General features: G+C 42.6%; 1 protein-coding gene across 1 annotated transcript in view; it reads left to right on the forward strand.

The window, feature by feature from the left end:
• crim1 (cysteine rich transmembrane BMP regulator 1 (chordin-like)) overlaps positions 1 to 18,082 on the forward strand; it is a 32,770-nt gene that overhangs the window by 3,394 nt on the left and 11,294 nt on the right. Inside the window, exons 2-8 of the mRNA XM_068339713.1 lie at positions 971 to 1,132; positions 1,459 to 1,632; positions 8,741 to 8,983; positions 11,904 to 12,083; positions 15,174 to 15,377; positions 16,306 to 16,434; positions 16,796 to 16,949. Coding sequence (XP_068195814.1) covers positions 971 to 1,132; positions 1,459 to 1,632; positions 8,741 to 8,983; positions 11,904 to 12,083; positions 15,174 to 15,377; positions 16,306 to 16,434; positions 16,796 to 16,949 — 1,246 coding nt within the window. The remainder of the gene's footprint in view (positions 1 to 970; positions 1,133 to 1,458; positions 1,633 to 8,740; positions 8,984 to 11,903; positions 12,084 to 15,173; positions 15,378 to 16,305; positions 16,435 to 16,795; positions 16,950 to 18,082) is intronic.

Raw genomic sequence — 18,082 nt, forward strand, 5'->3', positions numbered from 1 at the left:
TTAAGTGTGGGATTTTTTATTATTTACACAATTTTTAAATCAAAACCGCAGAACTGCCGTTCTTACCTTACCTTTTTTTCATTTCTCTGCAAGGGTTCTAATTTTAATATGCTTCATTTCTGGTAGTAATGCTACAGTGGTTAGGCAAATATACTATGAGATCCTTGTGTTTTTTGTTCATTGTTCTGTGAGTAGCTGTTTGGAGAAGAAAGCTGCAGTATTATGATAAGCTCCAATCACGCTTCCACACTGATGGTTGAGGCCCGGGAGGTAAATGCATGGGAAGGAGTTATTCAGTTACAGTTTGTCACATCCTGTTTACTCTGCTGCCACTCTTAGCATGCTTGAATAACTGTGAAGGAGGTTTATTTAGGTATATATATGTGTGTATTCATGCATGCATTTGAAAGGAACACTATTGATGATGTGTATGTTGGGGCTCTCTAATCCCAGGGCTTTGGTGATGACAATCATGGGACACACCACTCCCACAGACATTCCTTCCTTTGGTAAAGTTTTGTCCAACTTGGGCCAAGATCCCATCGCTAGGGATAAGGCTTACCAGTTTGTGGGTGCGAGTGGTCTGGTTAAAGACTAGGCGTTCCAGCAGTCAGTAGTGATGGAAACACAGAGGGGCCCCCATGCTGCGGAACAAAATTTAAAAAATGGTCTCAATGGTAAAGTAGCATGGTACGATTAGGAGGGAAGAGGGAGCTCTGAATCACACTATTCACTTCAGTATTGATGCTGAGTAGACGATGTGTTGCAGCAGAGGATGTAAGCTGGCTAAACCTTGTGCACTGTTGGGAAACAAATTTCACTTTCTGACAGATTTTTTTGGGGGATTTTGCCCAAACCCTTCATAACTTACACTATTATTATTACATGTTGCAATTCTTAAACTTGACGAAATGATACGTGTGCCCCTTCCCTAATGTCATCTGTCCTATCTTTCTGATGACTTCCTCAGTGCTCCCTGACCATCCAGACTCAGGCCTGGAGGATGAACGCTGTCCCCTGTTGACAGGCTGTGACCGGGCAGGAGGTCAGTGTGTTTGTGATGCCCGCCACTCGTGTTTGGGCTCCTTCACCTACCCAGACCAAGAAACCTGTATGAAGCTCAGTAAATCAGGTGGGCCCCCTCCTTTCATCACACACAAGCATGCATGCACACACACAAACACAGAATCCAAGGAACAACTGCATTCGTTGGAGGTGCTGATCAATAACAGATGTTACTGTGAGGTGACTAATGCTGCATATCATAGTGGTGACACACACACTAAGCTTTGTTAAATACTCCCCTTTTCACCTTGAGTGGTGCCATTGTCTGTGACTCATTGATGACTGTGTGTGTGTGTGTGTGTGTGTGTGTGTGTGTGTGTGTGTGTGTGTGTGTGTGTGTGTGTGTGTGTGTGTGTGTGTGTGTGTGTGTGTGCGCGCGCATCTGGATTTCAGAGGGTCGCAGGCATGAACACCGGGAAAGACACAGAGAGAAGTATGTGGGACCATCCAACCCGGCATGCATGTTCTCTGGGTGTAACCTGACCGCCGAGGGCTGTGTGTGTGAGTCTCAGAGCTGCCACCACCACTTCGCCTACATCAACCGCAGCCAGTGCCAGGAAGCTGCAGGTAACCTTCACATGACCTTCAACAGAAACTGTCAGTGTCATAGCAGCTACCCATTCGCTGTGTTCAGCTCAAGTAATTGTAAATTTCATCACCTTCGATTATAAGCAAGAGAACCTTTTAAATTTAAAGTGCCTGAAAATGGTGAGGGGGATGGTTCAATTAAACGTTTTCACCAATCTGCAGTCACATGTGGGACACCACTCATGTTACATTACATTAAGAGAGGTGGGAAAATAGAAGAGGAGGAGAAAGAGCAGGATTGATATCACTCAAGAAAATAAGGAATGAAGTTAACAGTAAAAGAAAGAAAGAAGGTGTGAATCTAACTGACAGGTGCGGAGAAAGTATAAGAGTGATGATAGAAATGTGGAGTGTTGGAGATCCTCATGAGCAGTGCACGGTCATTAAGGTGTAAATGTATAGAGTGTGAGACGAATGCTTGCTGGGAGTTTAAATAGAGGCTCTTTGAATGCTGCTTCTCCCTGATTGACACTTCTTGATAAAAGGTGTTGTTTGTGCAGAGTTTTTTTTCTTTTGGGTTGCGAGGTGTCTGGTAGAGTCAGTTGATTAGTTGCGGTTGCATTTGAGCGACATTTCAGACAGGACTTTCACACTATTTGCGAAATCTCGTCTGAGTTCCCAAAGCCAGAAAACCTAGGGGAAAAAAGAAAATACTGTAAACATGAAGAAATATTATCGGTGATGTCAGTAACAGATTAAATCCAAAGTATGTGACTGTGACTATTTGTGTTTTTATTCACAAGTAGTCACTTCCCTTTTTTTTGCGTATTTATTACTATCTTTTGGCACTCAAGGACCTTTAGGAACATGCCATGGAAACATATTTGAGATTATCCAGTCTCCAAATAATGCGTAAGCCATTATAGATAATATTTTGAGGCTTTTATCCAAGTTGCAAGGAAGGAAAAATTCTATTATTTTAGGGTCTCTTTTAGGCCTGACTTCAACAGATGACCGTTGAAAATCACGCAGCTGGCAACTGTAAACAACATTTTTCAGCAGCTTATGACTTCTCACTGCGACACACACACACCCTTCTGATGGCCCCTAATTAACCAAGAGACCAGGATGTGTGTGTATGTTATGTCTAACTTTGCATGAGCATTTGCAAAGATGCACACGTGCCTGTATGTGATAATTATCTTGTTTGTGTAGACGTCTCGGCAAAGGTTTTCCTTTGTCTGTCATCAGAGAGAACTTCCTCCGTAACCATACCAGGTCACGATAGGATCTTATTCACCCAGTCCTGCTGGACTCCATAGCAACTGCGTCTGTCAAACCCTTGTCCTGATGCATGCAGTTATTAAGATGTGTGTTAACATTGCCTGCTGGTATATGACAGAAAGTGTCATGTCAAGCCTGCTCCCAAGGAACGAACTTCCCACTTGTCTTTGCATGTGTTGAGAAATCCAGACAGTTGCAGATACCCTCTTCTTGAGAGTTACAAACTCACACATGGTAATGGTTTAGCCTCTGTCTGACGCACTCAGTGGTCTTGTCAGCTCATCCTTCTGCTGCGACTCACTGAGATCTGTTAAAACTCAACATTTTTTTTCTGCCTCAACACAGTTGGGGTTCAGTTACTTAAAGTTGCCTCTGGTAGTTTCAAGAGGATCCTGTTCTCTGCTGGTGGACAATACCCTGATGTAATTTTGCTTCAAATGCTCAGTCGGAAGTATCATGGTGTGCCAGAAGCATTGCCCACTTGTCAGGGAGAGAAGATGTGATAACTGTAAGAGAGGGAGGGGTAAGTCCAATGCAGGGAGATAGGAAACCGCAACACACCATTTTGTTGAGGTATTTGTGTCAAGCGCAGGCCCCAGGGTTTTCGGAGGGTGGTGTTTGGTAATTTTACACTCTGGGATGGTTTACATATTTCATTCATGATAAGGCCCCGACTGCTATTTTAGAGGAATTCCCCTGCTGTTGCTCACTGACAGGAACAAGCTGCATGAGTCAACACTGTTTAGGTTATTCACACAACTGGCATCACTTAATACTAACATTTCCTCAGAAATAGTGACGTGTGACCCAGGCTATGCTAAAGGAAGCATGTTGGCCACTTACTTGCTCTAGTGGACTCTAATGGGGAGAGAGTGAAGTAAAATGGACCAAAATGAGTCTCTCACAGACATGTGGAGCTAATTAACAGATCATCAAATGGGGAAGCAGTGTCCACTGTGATGCTTTGACGAACTCAGTACAGCTTGCCCACCTATGCCTCTGCCCTTCACTGCCCTTGTGAAAGGACCATTAGTTCTGCTTGGTTGCCACCTCTTTGTGAGACCTATTACTGTCCAGGCCAGACTGACACTGGCTGGCAGGGGCGTGAGACGTCTCGGCACTGTGCTCGTGCGCCGCTGTCAGTAGACGCTACGGCACAGCTATTCCCTTGTGTATGGGTTTCCATTTGTGTTGGTAATGGTTTTGAAAGAGGAATAAAATTTGCTGTGGTGACTGAAACAAAGAACTTTGCTTTAAGGCATTTTGGGATTGCTGTCAACCCACGCATGGTGAGCCGCTAACCAAAACAGCTGGTGTTAGACCCCCAGGATTGCCAAAATACACGCTCATATGAAGTCTTTGACCATTCCAGCAGCTCTAAACTTTAGTGTGCTCACCAAATCTAAACCTAAACTCTGAACTCATTGGCGTAGAAATAACCATTAAGAAGTCAAATACACCCCAGATGCAGCCTAAGCCAACTTCTGTTGCTCTCGGGAACATTCCTCATATCATCAGCCTCTTTGCTCCCATTCACTACAACAGGGAAGAGATCCATGTGGCAAAAATCCATACAAAAGTCCCAATTTGTTTAACATCTGTCAACACCCCAGGCTCCCATAGATGGGTTTTCTAAATGTGCTACAGATAAGTGGGCGGTGTTTTTTATTGCATACAGTGTCTTTTGAGACACGTGTGATATCTCTACAATTGTTTTTACCAGTGCTTTATACATGATACCCTGGAGCAGAGTATACTCACCCATTTCATGTGCATATCTCAATAGATGTAAATCCAGCCCATCGAAGAGCCAGGGCCATTTACCCAGACAGAACAAAGCTCCTCGTTATTAGCCTAATCTTATTGACCATTGCAAGAAAAGGGTGTGTTTTAAAGGAACAGATTGTTAGTATCCCATGCATACAGCAAACACATAGCTGGAAAACCTATCTATGTGTAATGTGCACCTACCTTTGGACGTTCTCGTTACCTCACCCAAATGTGGTCATTCATACCTAGAATTGTGTTACGTAGGACAATTTGCTTACATTTTTCAAGTACAAATATTTAGTCAAAGAACAAGGCAGCACATGCAGGCCTGCCGGCTGCCACAAGCCTGCTGCCCAGTGCCCTGAACTCCAAATACCATGGTGTGAAGTTCCCACCAAGTGTTTCTTCCTGATGACCCTGTCTGTGCCTTTTGGCCTGGACCCTCTCCCGGACCTGCTCCGCGGTCTTCACACATATGCTCACACACGCTGATGCACAAAGTGAACAATACTGACTTTCTCAGCTGTAACTGCTGGTGGGCACTGGGCCAGGCCCCCACAGCTTTTACGTGAGACGGCCCTGATGTGTCCCTTTAGCAACTTTATAAAACCTGAGGACAGACCAGAAACCCACGGAGGGCAGCTGGACTGAGACAGCTTTGTTCTCCGTTGACTTGCTTCCAAAGTCAGTCAGTGAACAGAACTCACATTGTGCACTTTTTCCATGAGTAAACTCAGGCTGTCAACACAGCCTCCTCTGCCTGGCTGAGCCGGTCTAGTTCGGGGAAAGACTGTGCTCCTTGTACCCTGGCTCGAAGGGAAGAAAAAACGTATTTAGATTGGAAGTGTTTTCTTTGCTGCTGGCTGAATTGCCAGATATATTCATTGTTACAAAAGAGGATATTCTTTAGTAATGAAGCAATTTCCTTAAGCTCCCTCTTCCGAACCTACCATCAGGTGTGCGTATTTACATGTTTGCATTAATTGAGGTTAAAGGTTTTTCATACTTTGCTATCTTACATTGGCACCGGAGCCCATGTTGCATAATCTGCAGAAAGAATTTATCAAGCGAACCAAATCAGGCCTTTTGTGTTTGTGCAAACTGGAGTATGGCCACCATTGTGATACAAAGTTTGTTTCTGTGGTTGCTGACTCACTAATTACAACCATTTATGCCCTGAGATAAAACATAAACAGCTCAGGATAAAATCCATTTGCTGCTGACTTTTTCCATCTTCTCTGTCTGCCTATTGTCCTTATAAATGTACCAGCAACAAAATTATATTAATTGGACCTGCAAGGGCTGGACCATTTCCACAGATGGATGCAAGTCTATTCATTTGAATGACAATGGTATGTCTGCCAGCTGCTTTTCCCAGCACTCTCTAACCCCAGCCATTATTACAGCTGAAAGAGTAATGGGACTCATACAATACACAAAAAGTGTTTTTCAGTGTGCATTATGCAAGATCGTTCCAGGTTTTTTTTTCTCTATGGCTTTAAACAATTTGAGGTTTTCATATGCAAAACCAGTCTTCAAATGAGCAGCAGCAGACTTTATTGGTAGTAAAACATTCGCCAATCAGTGTTTCCAACTGAGGTTTATTTAACTGAAGTATAGGAATGAGTCCAAAAACTGTTAAAAGGGTTGTAGCCTCCCTTAATTCAGAGGTTTTCCCTTCAATTTCTATGACACTATTCATTTTATCAATGAGAGCTTTGTGGCAATGCTCTCTGTTCCCAGGTCACTGGGTAAACAGTATATTACAGATACCTCACACTCTTGCTGGATTTATCTGGAGCCAGAAAAACATCTATTCCCAATTTCATCTGCAAGAAATGTTACCCCACCCACTAAAATACAACAGTTACAGTCTTACAGTCCTGCACCTCCATTTTCATTCTGTGTCAGGTAGATGTCAAACAGCTCCTTAATCTCAGTGCAGAGCATCTGGTCAGACCAAAGAGTTCTTGCAGAGCAAATCCTTTATCAAGGGATCAGACGTCTAGACCAGGAACAGCTCATTGGTTCAGTTTTCCCATCTTGTTGCAAAAATCCAGAAGGATGCACTTATATATCTTAAAATGTCAACTATCAGGGACATCTTCTGGGAGATTCATGTTGTAATACAGACCCATCAATAGTCTGGGAAGGTCATCAACAAAATCCAGCTACTTGAGACAATACCAAAACCCAAGCACAGTTGGGTAATCTCAGCCTGTATCATTCCCTCTCCTCGGAGACCAGGTGTATGCAAATGTTGCGACATATTCATGTTAACTAAATCAGAAACTGCCTAATGGAACTTTCTTATAAGGTACTCATTAGCTGGCAAATTTTCCTCTTTAGATGTCAGTGAAGACTTGTGACCATATAATTACCAGACTGTCTTAATTCTCATCCATCAAGTTTGAGGTGGTTAATGCAGCATTTCCAGTCTTTTTTCTCAAATGTCAAAGTCCCACAAAGTATGTATTGAGCACACTGTCAGTAGGGAATCTGGGAATTTACTTAGTGATTGACAATTATAGGACAGGACTCGTCTGCTCTCTCAATCCTTCTTTTCTGGCTGCACTGTATACATTACAGTGGCACTGAGAACCAAAATAAATACATCCCTTTGGTTTGGGTAATCCAATCTTTGTAAGGTAGCTACTGTTCTCATACAATGTCTGTACAGAGGGGTGCTCCACTTTTCTTTTCCTGAACAGGCTCCAAAATACACCCCTGATCCCCCTAGGCAAGATTTCCAATACCCCATCACCCCTTTCCTTCCTAACAAGGGTATCAGAGCTATTTTTCTGGCTGTGCTAAATGAATAGACAAACACATCCTGGTATGCTACGCGGATTTTTAGGCTGGGAAGACCAAAAGCTCTGTTTAGGGTTGGCAAGTATTAATGACTGGTTTTAGAGTGTGAGACACTTTTTGGGTTGTCGAGCCAGGCTGGGTGAGATCACAGGCCCATATACATGACATGACATGGATGGGCGTGAAGCTGTTACAGACTGAATACACTGACTGGATGATGGTGTCAACTCAGCTTGTAGATCGGAAAATTGGTACAGGTAGTCCCCATCCTATGAATGCAATTGGTTCCGAGAGTTTGTTAGTAAGCTGAATCGTTTGTAAGTGGTTATTTATTAAATTTCAATCTAAAATCGCCATTTAAGGTAATTCAAATGCCATTATTACTCTACATACAAAAGTACGAACCAACACACACGCAGTCTAAGGCTCAGGGCAAAATTATCATTAGTTTAATGTGTGTGTGTGTGAGTGTGTGTGTGTTTGTGTGTGTGTGTGTGTGTGTGTGTGTGTGTGTGTGTGTGTGTGTGTGTGTGTGTGTGTGTGTGTGTGTGTGTGTGTGTGTGTGTGTTTTGATGACAATTTGACAAGTTTTGGATGCTGATGAAAATTTGAAATTGTTTTCTTTTTTCTTCCTTGAAATTAATTCAATGTTTCCAGTACCTGATCATAATGACCTGTGAAAATTAACAAAATAAAAATCTAACATGACATGGGTAACATGAAATTAACAACATTAACGTAGGTTATCAAAATGTCATGTTACTGTACTATAAATAAGAAAAAACATATAATATCATATTAGAATACATACATATAGTTGGTCGTACAACTGTTTTGAATTCAGATTGGTTTACAGTAAAATTTTTCTCTTTATAATTTAATCTTTGAGGAGGAGAAGAAGAGTTGTCATTGGAGATTGTCACTGGTACCACCATCTTTATTAGCCTTTGCTTTATCAGCCATGATGAATGGTAAAGGAGACCCCCAGAGACAAGACAAGAACAAAATGGGGGAGATGAGTGTTTGAGATGCGCTTATCGAGTGCTGCTGCTCGGTGGGGAAGGAAGGGGAACTACAGTAGTCAGATATGGCGGCATGCGGTCTCCTACTGGAGAAGCGTTTGGATGATATTAGAACCTAGAGGAGCTGGTGATCGTGGTACAGTAGGTTTGAAGATGACAAATAGAGAAGGCATCCAAACTAAACCTGTTTTTTGTGTCTTATGCTGCCCACCTCATACGTCTGTATTCTATCCTCATGTGTCCACGTCTTTGTCTTTCAGAGGAGTTGCGGTGTGCCGGGGTGACGTGTCCCACTTTGCAGCTCCCTTCTTGCCCCGAAGGGTCGGTCCTAACCAAGAGTTACACACCCCCTGCTGATTGCTGTCCCACCATCCCACCCCAGTGCACCTGTGACCTCAGCGCCTGCCACAAGCCTCAGTGCCCGAGTGGGCAACGTGCCATTCCACTCAGCCAGGCCAGCGGTCACCCGGGAGACTGCTGCAATGTCTATGAGTGCCAGAAAGGTGATTGTGCTGAACTACACACCACTTGATCTGTGTCAGCTGGGGTCAGAAATGACACAGTTGGTGTAAGAGGAAGCAGTTATTTTCCTCAGAGTAAGGGTTTCCTCCCTAATGACCAAAGGTTTCAAAGGAAACCTGTTGATTGGATAATTATCATTGGGCTATTTATCGGGTGGGAATGATGACTTCCAAGCTAAGGACGATGGTTCAAAAGCCTTTTTCCTATGATGTTTGAGGGATATTGAAACCAGTACATTTGATTTAAGCTTGTGCACAATTTTGTTACCTGGCGAGTAGGAAACACAAATGCAAAGTGGCAAACAGGAGAGAGCAGACGCTGATCACATTCATAGAGACTTCTCTGATGTGGCCCGGAGTCTGCCAGGAAGGCAGGGAAGTGGCCGGTGGTATTGGTTTGTTTACTCTAGGCTCCCAACAAATATTCGCTGTTTTACCAACAGAACAAATTCCCATTCTGGCCCCACCACATATATAAATGAGTGCCATGTCCTGGAATTAATGGACTTAACAAGCTCAGTGACCAGAAAAGTGCTTAGGCTATGATTTTTCTCAACAGAAGTGCAGTGTCAAAGGGTTCCTGTCTGGTCACACATCCAGAGGGAAAAGGTTCAACAGTTCATTGATGGGAATGCTTTTTATGTGCTCCCATCTACCAGTGGGGAGGGTAATTGACTCCGGCAGGCTGGCGGGGGCTGAATGGCAGCCATAGGGGCCATGGGATCAGTGTTTTGATAACAAGTGTCTGCTGTTCTTTGCGCTTGGGACTTGATGCCTTTTGTGCTGCCCCTACCGTCCTTTCAGCCTGCATGACTGCGCACTGTGTCAGAAAGCTCTACGGACAGGGACATGAACAAGGACATATACCCTCCGGACACTTCCCTGATCCATTAGAGGCCCCCAAAGTATTTACTACAAATATCTTATTGAGTCCATACAGTGTGAAGTTTAAGTTGCTTGCAAAAATCAAACCTATTCTCTTTTGGAACATCATTTGTCACAGACCCCCCATCGTGCCTGCATTACAGACTTGGCCTGATTAAACCTTTTCCATTCGTAACTTGGCTAAGAGCTCTTATTTAGTCAGGGTCAATGTGTGTTGTGACAATAAATCCCACCTGTGTGTTTTGGCCTCCATAAACAATAAACTTTCCGTTGGTGGCTGATGAATTGATGTAACTGAGTGGCAAACCCTACCTGGCAGCACTGTCCTATTCTGATGTCACTTGATGTTACAGATAATCCTGTTAGAGCTTTCTTAGCTGTGGCTGTGGTTTATCAGAACTTCAGCTGGCACATATTCTGCATTGGTCCCCTGCATGAGCAAAGGTTTGGGGGTGAGCGTGTTCTTTGGAGATTTACTGTACAGCTCAGCGGTAAGCTGAGATCACTGCACTAATGGTTCCCAGAGAACTCAGCCTCACTTTGTTCTAAAGACACAATAACCATTTTCTCATAAATTTATGAATGGTTGGGATGTAAGCTAAACTATTCCTACATTTTAATTTGATTTTATGACCTGATCAAAGTTGACTTTTAAGTACTTTTATCATTTTCCTCTGAGCTAAGTCACATTTTATTGTTTCTATGACAGTTCATAATGAATGATTTCGGATCAGTGTTTTATGGCCCATCCATCTTCATCTCAAATTAGAGAAAAGTGGACATCACAAAGCACAACAGGAATTTTGACTCTGTACCACAAGTTGTTTTAGGGATTACCAATGACAAACACTGCAGAAATCACATTTGAGCATCCTGCCATTTGACTTCCTATTGCTTCTGTGAATGCAGAAAAATGTCGCTACGCCTCTTGATTTTGGTCAGTTGTGCTTTTCTCTATTTGGTTTTGCTGCACACAATGCAGGATGACAGAAATGCCGAGTAAGAGAGGAAGGTAGAAATAATAAAATGGAATGATGGCAAGGAACAGAATAAAAGACCAACAATGCTCCATCCTACTTTCAATGCATTTGGCCTGCCTGCTTTGTATTAAAGTGTTGGTTGTCAGGAAGTATGAGGTAATGGATGTGGACACTTTGAGTCTGCACTCACACGTATGGTGCACATATATCACATCAATCTCATTTCTAGACAAGTCACTGACCCAACATTGGTCTGCAACAATAATTTTCTCACATAACTGCTGTGGCTACCCCTGAAGACATTCTTACATAACCGCATTGCCTCATTTCTCTTGTGTTGGAATGCATGAGGTAAAAAACTATTGTATGGTTACACAGAGTCACACAAACCCTTGCGGTACATTTAAGTGGTTAATCTATTGCCATTGTGATGTAAAATTATAATCATCCTCCTTCTCTGGTTATTAAACAACCACTATTCATTTTCAATGAATATTCATATTAAGTTGATTTTGTGGAAATTTCTGTGTTTATTTCATAGTAAAAGAAGCACATCTAAAAGAGGTTTAGAATGCTTGGATGCTTTTAGGGAAAGGAAGGCCAGCTCATTGATTCATTTAACACAACAATCAGCACACTGCACACAGATACTACCAAAACCCAGCCCAGAACTTCTACTGTTTCCTTTTTACATCCCTGTGAAATTCTTCCTCATGGATTCTGCTTCATAGTCCTCTAGAGGTAAAAGCACAGCCGTTGGTGCCTACTTCAGCACAGCTTGGTTCAGATAAACAGTTCCAAAAAACAAATAAATGTCTATAAATTTGTAATTGATTGTATACAGTTGTGAAAGCCTCTTGTCGACCAACCTTAACATTTGCAGATGAAATCCACATTTTTTCAGTCATGAGGAAAAAATTCTTGTGTTAATGTCCACAGTGTGTTGGAGAACAATCACCACCACATGTTCTTCAGTTTGAAGATGGCAGCAGCTATCATCTGGAATCTGATTATTTATTCCTTGTTCCTGTCCAAAGTCTCCCCCAAGTGTGTCCACAATGGGAAGGAGTTTTCTGAGGGAGAGGTGTACCGCATGGACCCCTGTTGGCTGTGTCAGTGCCGGGGAGGGATCTCCTTCTGCTCCAAGGCGGAGTGTGCTGAGCTGGATTGTGAAAATTTCTATATCCCTGAAGGAGAGTGTTGTCCTGTCTGCATAGGTATGAAAACTTGACATTATTAATTTACTATTCTTTGGTGAATTTATGGCTACTTTTCTCTCTTCCCTTGATCCTTCTTTCACCTTCTGCATCTATTTCCCAATCTTTCACTCTTTCCCAATCTCACTCTTCATCACTCTTGAGTCTTGGATCTGTTTGAGGGTTCTGCCTGTTAAAAGGCATTTTTTTCATCACTGTTTTCACCAAGCACTTGCTCATAGGGAATTGTCAGATCTCCATAGAACAAAGTCAATCAAGACATTTTCCTACTTTTGCTGTGATTTGACTCTATATAACTAAAACTGACTTCACGTCTTAATTTTAGCTTTACAGAACTTTATTTTACTAAAACTGAATGACTGTTTTCAGAGGCGTGAGATAATATTCATATGGCATAGAAGAGAACAGTTCTGCAGGCCGATACACCGTTTGAGTTGATATCAGTAACCACCTTGCCTGACACTTACCCTCACTGACCCTACCCCAGTAGCTTGCCTAATCAACCAACTTCAACATACCAGCCAGGAAGTCACTGGAGAGACTTCAAATACCTTCTTTTTGAGTGTTCAACTTGGCTTTACAGTATCTGGTCTGGCATAATAATTGAAGGAGGTATCCGCAAAACCACATCTGCCCAAAGCTAAGTAAGGGGCTGCGATATGACATTGTTAAAATATGACATATGGCAGCCATATTAAAGACTGAAGCCAAAAGACGGAGATGGTAGCCTGTTTTGGCCCCTGCCTGCATGGAGACAGTTGATCGGGTGCATGACACACAGCGCTTGACTGCACAGAAGATTATGTAAAGTCAGGTTTGGAAGTACAAGTGGAAAATCATGCCACTTATATGATATGAGATGCTGTGTGTCCTTGATAAGCTGCTCTTACTCACTACAGGTCTCACTATGGAAAACACTGGTCCTAATCTGGATTAAGAGATGTATTCAGGATTGCCTGGTTTTGATTATATTTAAAACTGTTCTAATCAATACATTAAATTACTGTTTAATGTAATCCCAAACAGAACTGTCACCAGACTCAGCAGTGGCCCTTGCTTCTACAGATACCTATGGCATCTTTAGGCTCATTGCTTTGGTTTAACGACTCATGTTCATCCGTACAACTCAATCAGGGCATACAGGCATTTAATGAAAAAAATGTCACAAACTCATTTTATGCATCCTTAATATCAGACGAAGTTGACAAACATTGGTGCACTGTTCACGGACAAGTTGGTTGACACCAAAACTAGCCTTTAGGTTTGCAAAACAAGATAATATTCAAGTTCAAATGTGATGAAATTTAACAAAAGAAAGCCAGTTTGTCAGAAATTGAAGTTTATGTCCTGTTTTTACACTGAAAATTTGGATTTGAAGCTTTTGGACCTTGGCCAGGATATCTGGACCTCTGCTGCATCACCTTCATCCACTCATTTTTTTTAGTTTCTTTATAGAGGTCATAGCACACATAATTTGGGGCGTACACGGTGCACAGTAGAGAAAGAGAGAGAGAGAGACGATTGATCCTGTTTAGGTTAATCACAGCCAGATGGACAGAACCTCAACTGCCAGAAGTCAAGTGAGATCTGAAAAGGCAATGGGACTCTCATATGCAGTAAACAGCATACCCTTTACCCGCTGACACACAGCAAGCTGCACTAAATGCACAAATACAGATATAAGGGTGCAACTTTGTTTCACACCTAAACACAGAAAATGCTGAGACTACCTTCTAACCTCACTCTTTTACCAATAAACAGTGTAACAAAAGCAATTAAAAGTGTTTATAGTGAATGAAAAATACCCCTCAGAGCCGGGCTCAGGCATCATACATCACCTCAAGCTGAGCAGCATGGTTTACAGATTGGCTTTTAAATTGGCTCAAACTCCATGGGTCCCACTTTAAACTAATGATTGCACAACATGACTGACTGCTTTTTTTGCTTTGGAGTGAAATTTATGGTATCAAACGCTGACCTCGCCATTGACCTTTAGGGGTCACAGTGAAACTAACACGAGTAACTTCAAGCGTTCAGCCAAAAGGTGAGTCGACAGATTGAGGACCAGCAGTTATGAATGTTCTCATCCTTGCTGTGATTTCAATGATGGAATGTCACTGGGGAGGATGCAGCGGTACCCCCAAACACATCTGTCTCACTTCAACTTCGATCCCTGTGTATCATGTTGTTAAACATTCATCACCTGTCTGTAGCCCTAGGTGACAAGCTGATTCTCTTGTTAGATCCCTCACGGAGTATCCTGTGTCTCTTTGCTCTGATTCTGTCTCTTGTTAATCCACTTACAGTAGAGGATGTCCTATAAGATATACAGCTAGTCCTCAACCTATGAACACAATTGGTTCCAAGTGGTTGTTTGTAAGCTAATTGTTTGTAAGTCTTTATATATCAAATATATCAAATTTCGATCTATGATTGCCATTTGAGGTTAGTTACATGTCAGTACTACTCTAAATTCAAAAGAAATGACAATAACGTAAAATACAGGTACAGGTTATTTTGAATTAAGTAAGATTTTGCTCCTTATAATTTAATCCTTGAGGAAAAGAAGAGTAAAACACTTCAAGGAACTCTTGATCAGTTTTTTAAGTACGTCCAACAACAACAGCTGTTGATGTTGACGTTCCACTTTATCGTACTGTAGCATGTAGCATGTAGTGAAGGAAGAGGAGGAGGAGGAATCGTTGTCGGTGAGAGTTGTTATCAGAGATCGTCACCACTATCTTCGCTAGCCTTTGCTTTATCAGTCATGATGAACAGTATTAAGCCTGAAGCACTGCGATGCTTCAGGCTTATACCGTCCAAGACAAGATGGGGAGATGAGTGCTGGAGATGCATGAACCCAGCGGTGCTATTTGGTGGGATTTGTGGCAGAAAGGGGAACTACAGTAGTTGGATATAGCGGTACACGCAAGTGTTCGTATGTAAGTTGAATGTTCGTATCTTGAAGACTAACTGTATTGGACTGTCGTTTTAGATTTAAACGACATTTATGGTAGCCAAACCGAACTGTACATGAGAGTTTGTGTTGAACCAGATTCTAGATGTTTTGTTTCTCTGACTTTGTCTCAGACGTGGAGCTACTGTCGATAGACAGCACTAAAGCTAGCTGCTGGGTCAACAACAAGCTACGAGCCCACGAGGAGCAGTGGAAAGAGGATGACTGCACCTTCTGCCAGTGCGTGGATGGAGAACCACACTGCACGGCCATGGCCTGCAAACAGAGCTGCCAAAACCCCGTCAAGATTCCAGGAGAGTGCTGTCCCTTCTGTGAAGGTATGCAAACTTATGTTCCAACCTATGAGTGCTTGTCTTTACTATTTACCACGAGGGTATGATTAATATCTACATGAGGCACACATGAACCCACGTAGTGCATATAGGAGGCTCCAATGTCATTTCTCAGCTTTGCTGAAGAGGCCATGTCAGCATGGGCTCATTAGAGGGGAGGCCACGGAGCATTCTTCAAGCTGCAGGGTTCTTTGTGTTCCTTTATTCCTGCTACCCGCCAAAATGAGACCCACCTGTGTGTGAGGCTGTGCCATGCTTTTAAAGCAAGGGGCTGCATAATGGAAGTGGATCCTTTTTTGTGAGTGTAATTAGTTACAGCTCATTGGACTGCTCCTCCCACTGAACTTGGAGAGAGCAAGAATAATTATGGTCTCTGTGTGTGTGTGTGTGCGCGCGCGCGTGCATGTGTGTGTTGTAATTATGCTCATTTATTGTTGTAATAAAGTTGGCTCTAATTCAAGAGGGTTTTGAGCACTTGTCTGACTTCGGTCCAGTTGATACCCATCCACTTTAAGTCATGTGTCTGAAACATGCTATGTAGAGCCAATCAGCTTATTAATGGGAGATTGCTCCATGCAGTAAGACAGACAGGTATAATACCCCTTACCGTGCGACCCACCCCGGTGTAATTACCCTAATTTTATCTGTAATGACTGTTTACTCCAAAATAAGAGCAGTGTAAATAGGTAGCAATTACAGCTGGCACAAATACACATACGAGGTATTACACCTGAGGGGATCGGAGTACATACCGGTATACTGCTGCAAACACACAAAACAATTAATAAAAAAACCACTGTCTGTTGTCATCAATACCTGTAATAAAGCAAATTATTTCCAACTGTTGTAACTTTTGAATGCAGCGGCTTTCATGCAGAGTTCTTATCCTCCGTCGTCTCCTGTCCTCCTCCAGAGCCTTCTTATGAAACAGTTAGCCCAATGCTATGCCCTCCCCTGGAAAACTGCTCCTTGTCTGGGAATGAATGTCCTTATGGCTTCCAACAAGACAAAAATGGATGTCTGCTCTGCCAGTGCCTCAACAGTGAGTAACCTACCTCACTTCATGTGTAAACTAATGGGTTGGAGCTCCAGAGGTGAGGAGCGTGATGCATTTCTTCTGATGTGCAGCTTCTTGTGGTTTATGCACTGACAAAGTGGACATATGCACTTGTATTTACATTTTTGCTCATGCTGCTGTCAAACAAATCTGACAACCACTTCCTTAAGACCGTTACAAAGGCATGTTCATATTCCTGACAGCTCATTTGTATCCATGGCTGCAGTCTTTGTAAGATTCTCCGTCACAAGAATGTTCCTGCGAGCAGCCCCGTAGCTTCTCATGCCTTCATCTGTGATGGATTGAGGCGCTCGTGATCGGATGACCTCTCTCTCAACTCTTTCAGATGACTCCTGTCCCGACCTGGGAAAATATTGTTCCCTTCAATGTCCAATGGGATACGAGAGGGACGATTTTGGCTGTGAGGTGTGTGAGTGCAGTATCCCCGTACCCAAGTGCCGAACTTTGACCTGCACTAAAACCTGCCCCTATGGATACGTGTAAGTACACCCAGAGAATCTAAGGGTTTTTCATTTTCTCTGTTCACCTACACCATGTTTTCAGCATGTTTCAACGACATGCAGGTTTACGTTAAAACTATACGACCACAGAGGAAAGAAACTTTTATGTAATGGATATACAGTGCACCCTCGTTCCTCGTGGGTAATGCGTTCCAGGAACCACAAGCGATTATCGAATTCTGCGATAGTACGACGAACTACAGTGCCTTGCGAAGGTGGCCCCCCAAGAACTTTCTGACATTTTGCTACATTTCAGGCTTTAAACTTAAAGATGAAAAAAATGAAAATATTTTTCAAGAATCAACAACATGTGAGACACAATCGTGAAGTGGAACCAAATGTATTCAACATTTTATATTGTGTTTACAAATAAAAAACTGAAAAGTAGGACGTGCAAAAGTATTGGCCCCCTTTGAGTTAATACTTTGTACAACCTCCTTCTGCTGCGATCACAGCCGCAAGTCTTTTTGGGTATGTCTCTATAAGTTTTGCACATCTTTAAACAAAAATATCTGCCCATTCCTCCTTACCAAACAGCTCAAGTTCCTTCAGGTTAGATGGAGATCGTTTGTGCACAGCAATTTTCAGATCTTTCCAAAGATGCTCTATTGGATTGAGGTCTGGACTTTGGCTTGGCCATTCTAACACCTTTATATGGATAGTTTTAAACCATGCCATTGTAGATTTGAATTTATGTTTTGGATTATTGTCCTGTTGGAAGGTGAACCTCCTCCCCATCCTCCGGTCTTTTGCAGACTCCAACAGATTTTCTGCCAGAATCACCCTGTATTTGTCTCCATCCATCTTCCCATCAACTCTTAACGGTCTTCCCAGTCCCTGCTGAAGAAAAGCAACCTCAGAGCATGATGCTGCCACCACCATGTTTGACGGTGGGGATGGTGTTTTTAAGGGTGATGTGCAGCGTTACTCTTAAGCCAAACGTAACATGTCGCATTCAGCCCAAAAAGTTCAATTTTGGTCCCATCTAACCAGAGCACCTTGTTCCACATGTCATCTGTGTCTCCCATGCGGCTTCTTGCAAACTCCAAATGGGCCTTTTTATGGTTTTCTTTCAGAAATGGCTTTCTCCTGCCACTCTTCCATAAAGACCA

The sequence above is a fragment of the Antennarius striatus genome, chromosome 17 (genome assembly GCF_040054535.1).
Source record: "Antennarius striatus isolate MH-2024 chromosome 17, ASM4005453v1, whole genome shotgun sequence".
Lineage (NCBI taxonomy): Eukaryota > Metazoa > Chordata > Actinopteri > Lophiiformes > Antennariidae > Antennarius > Antennarius striatus.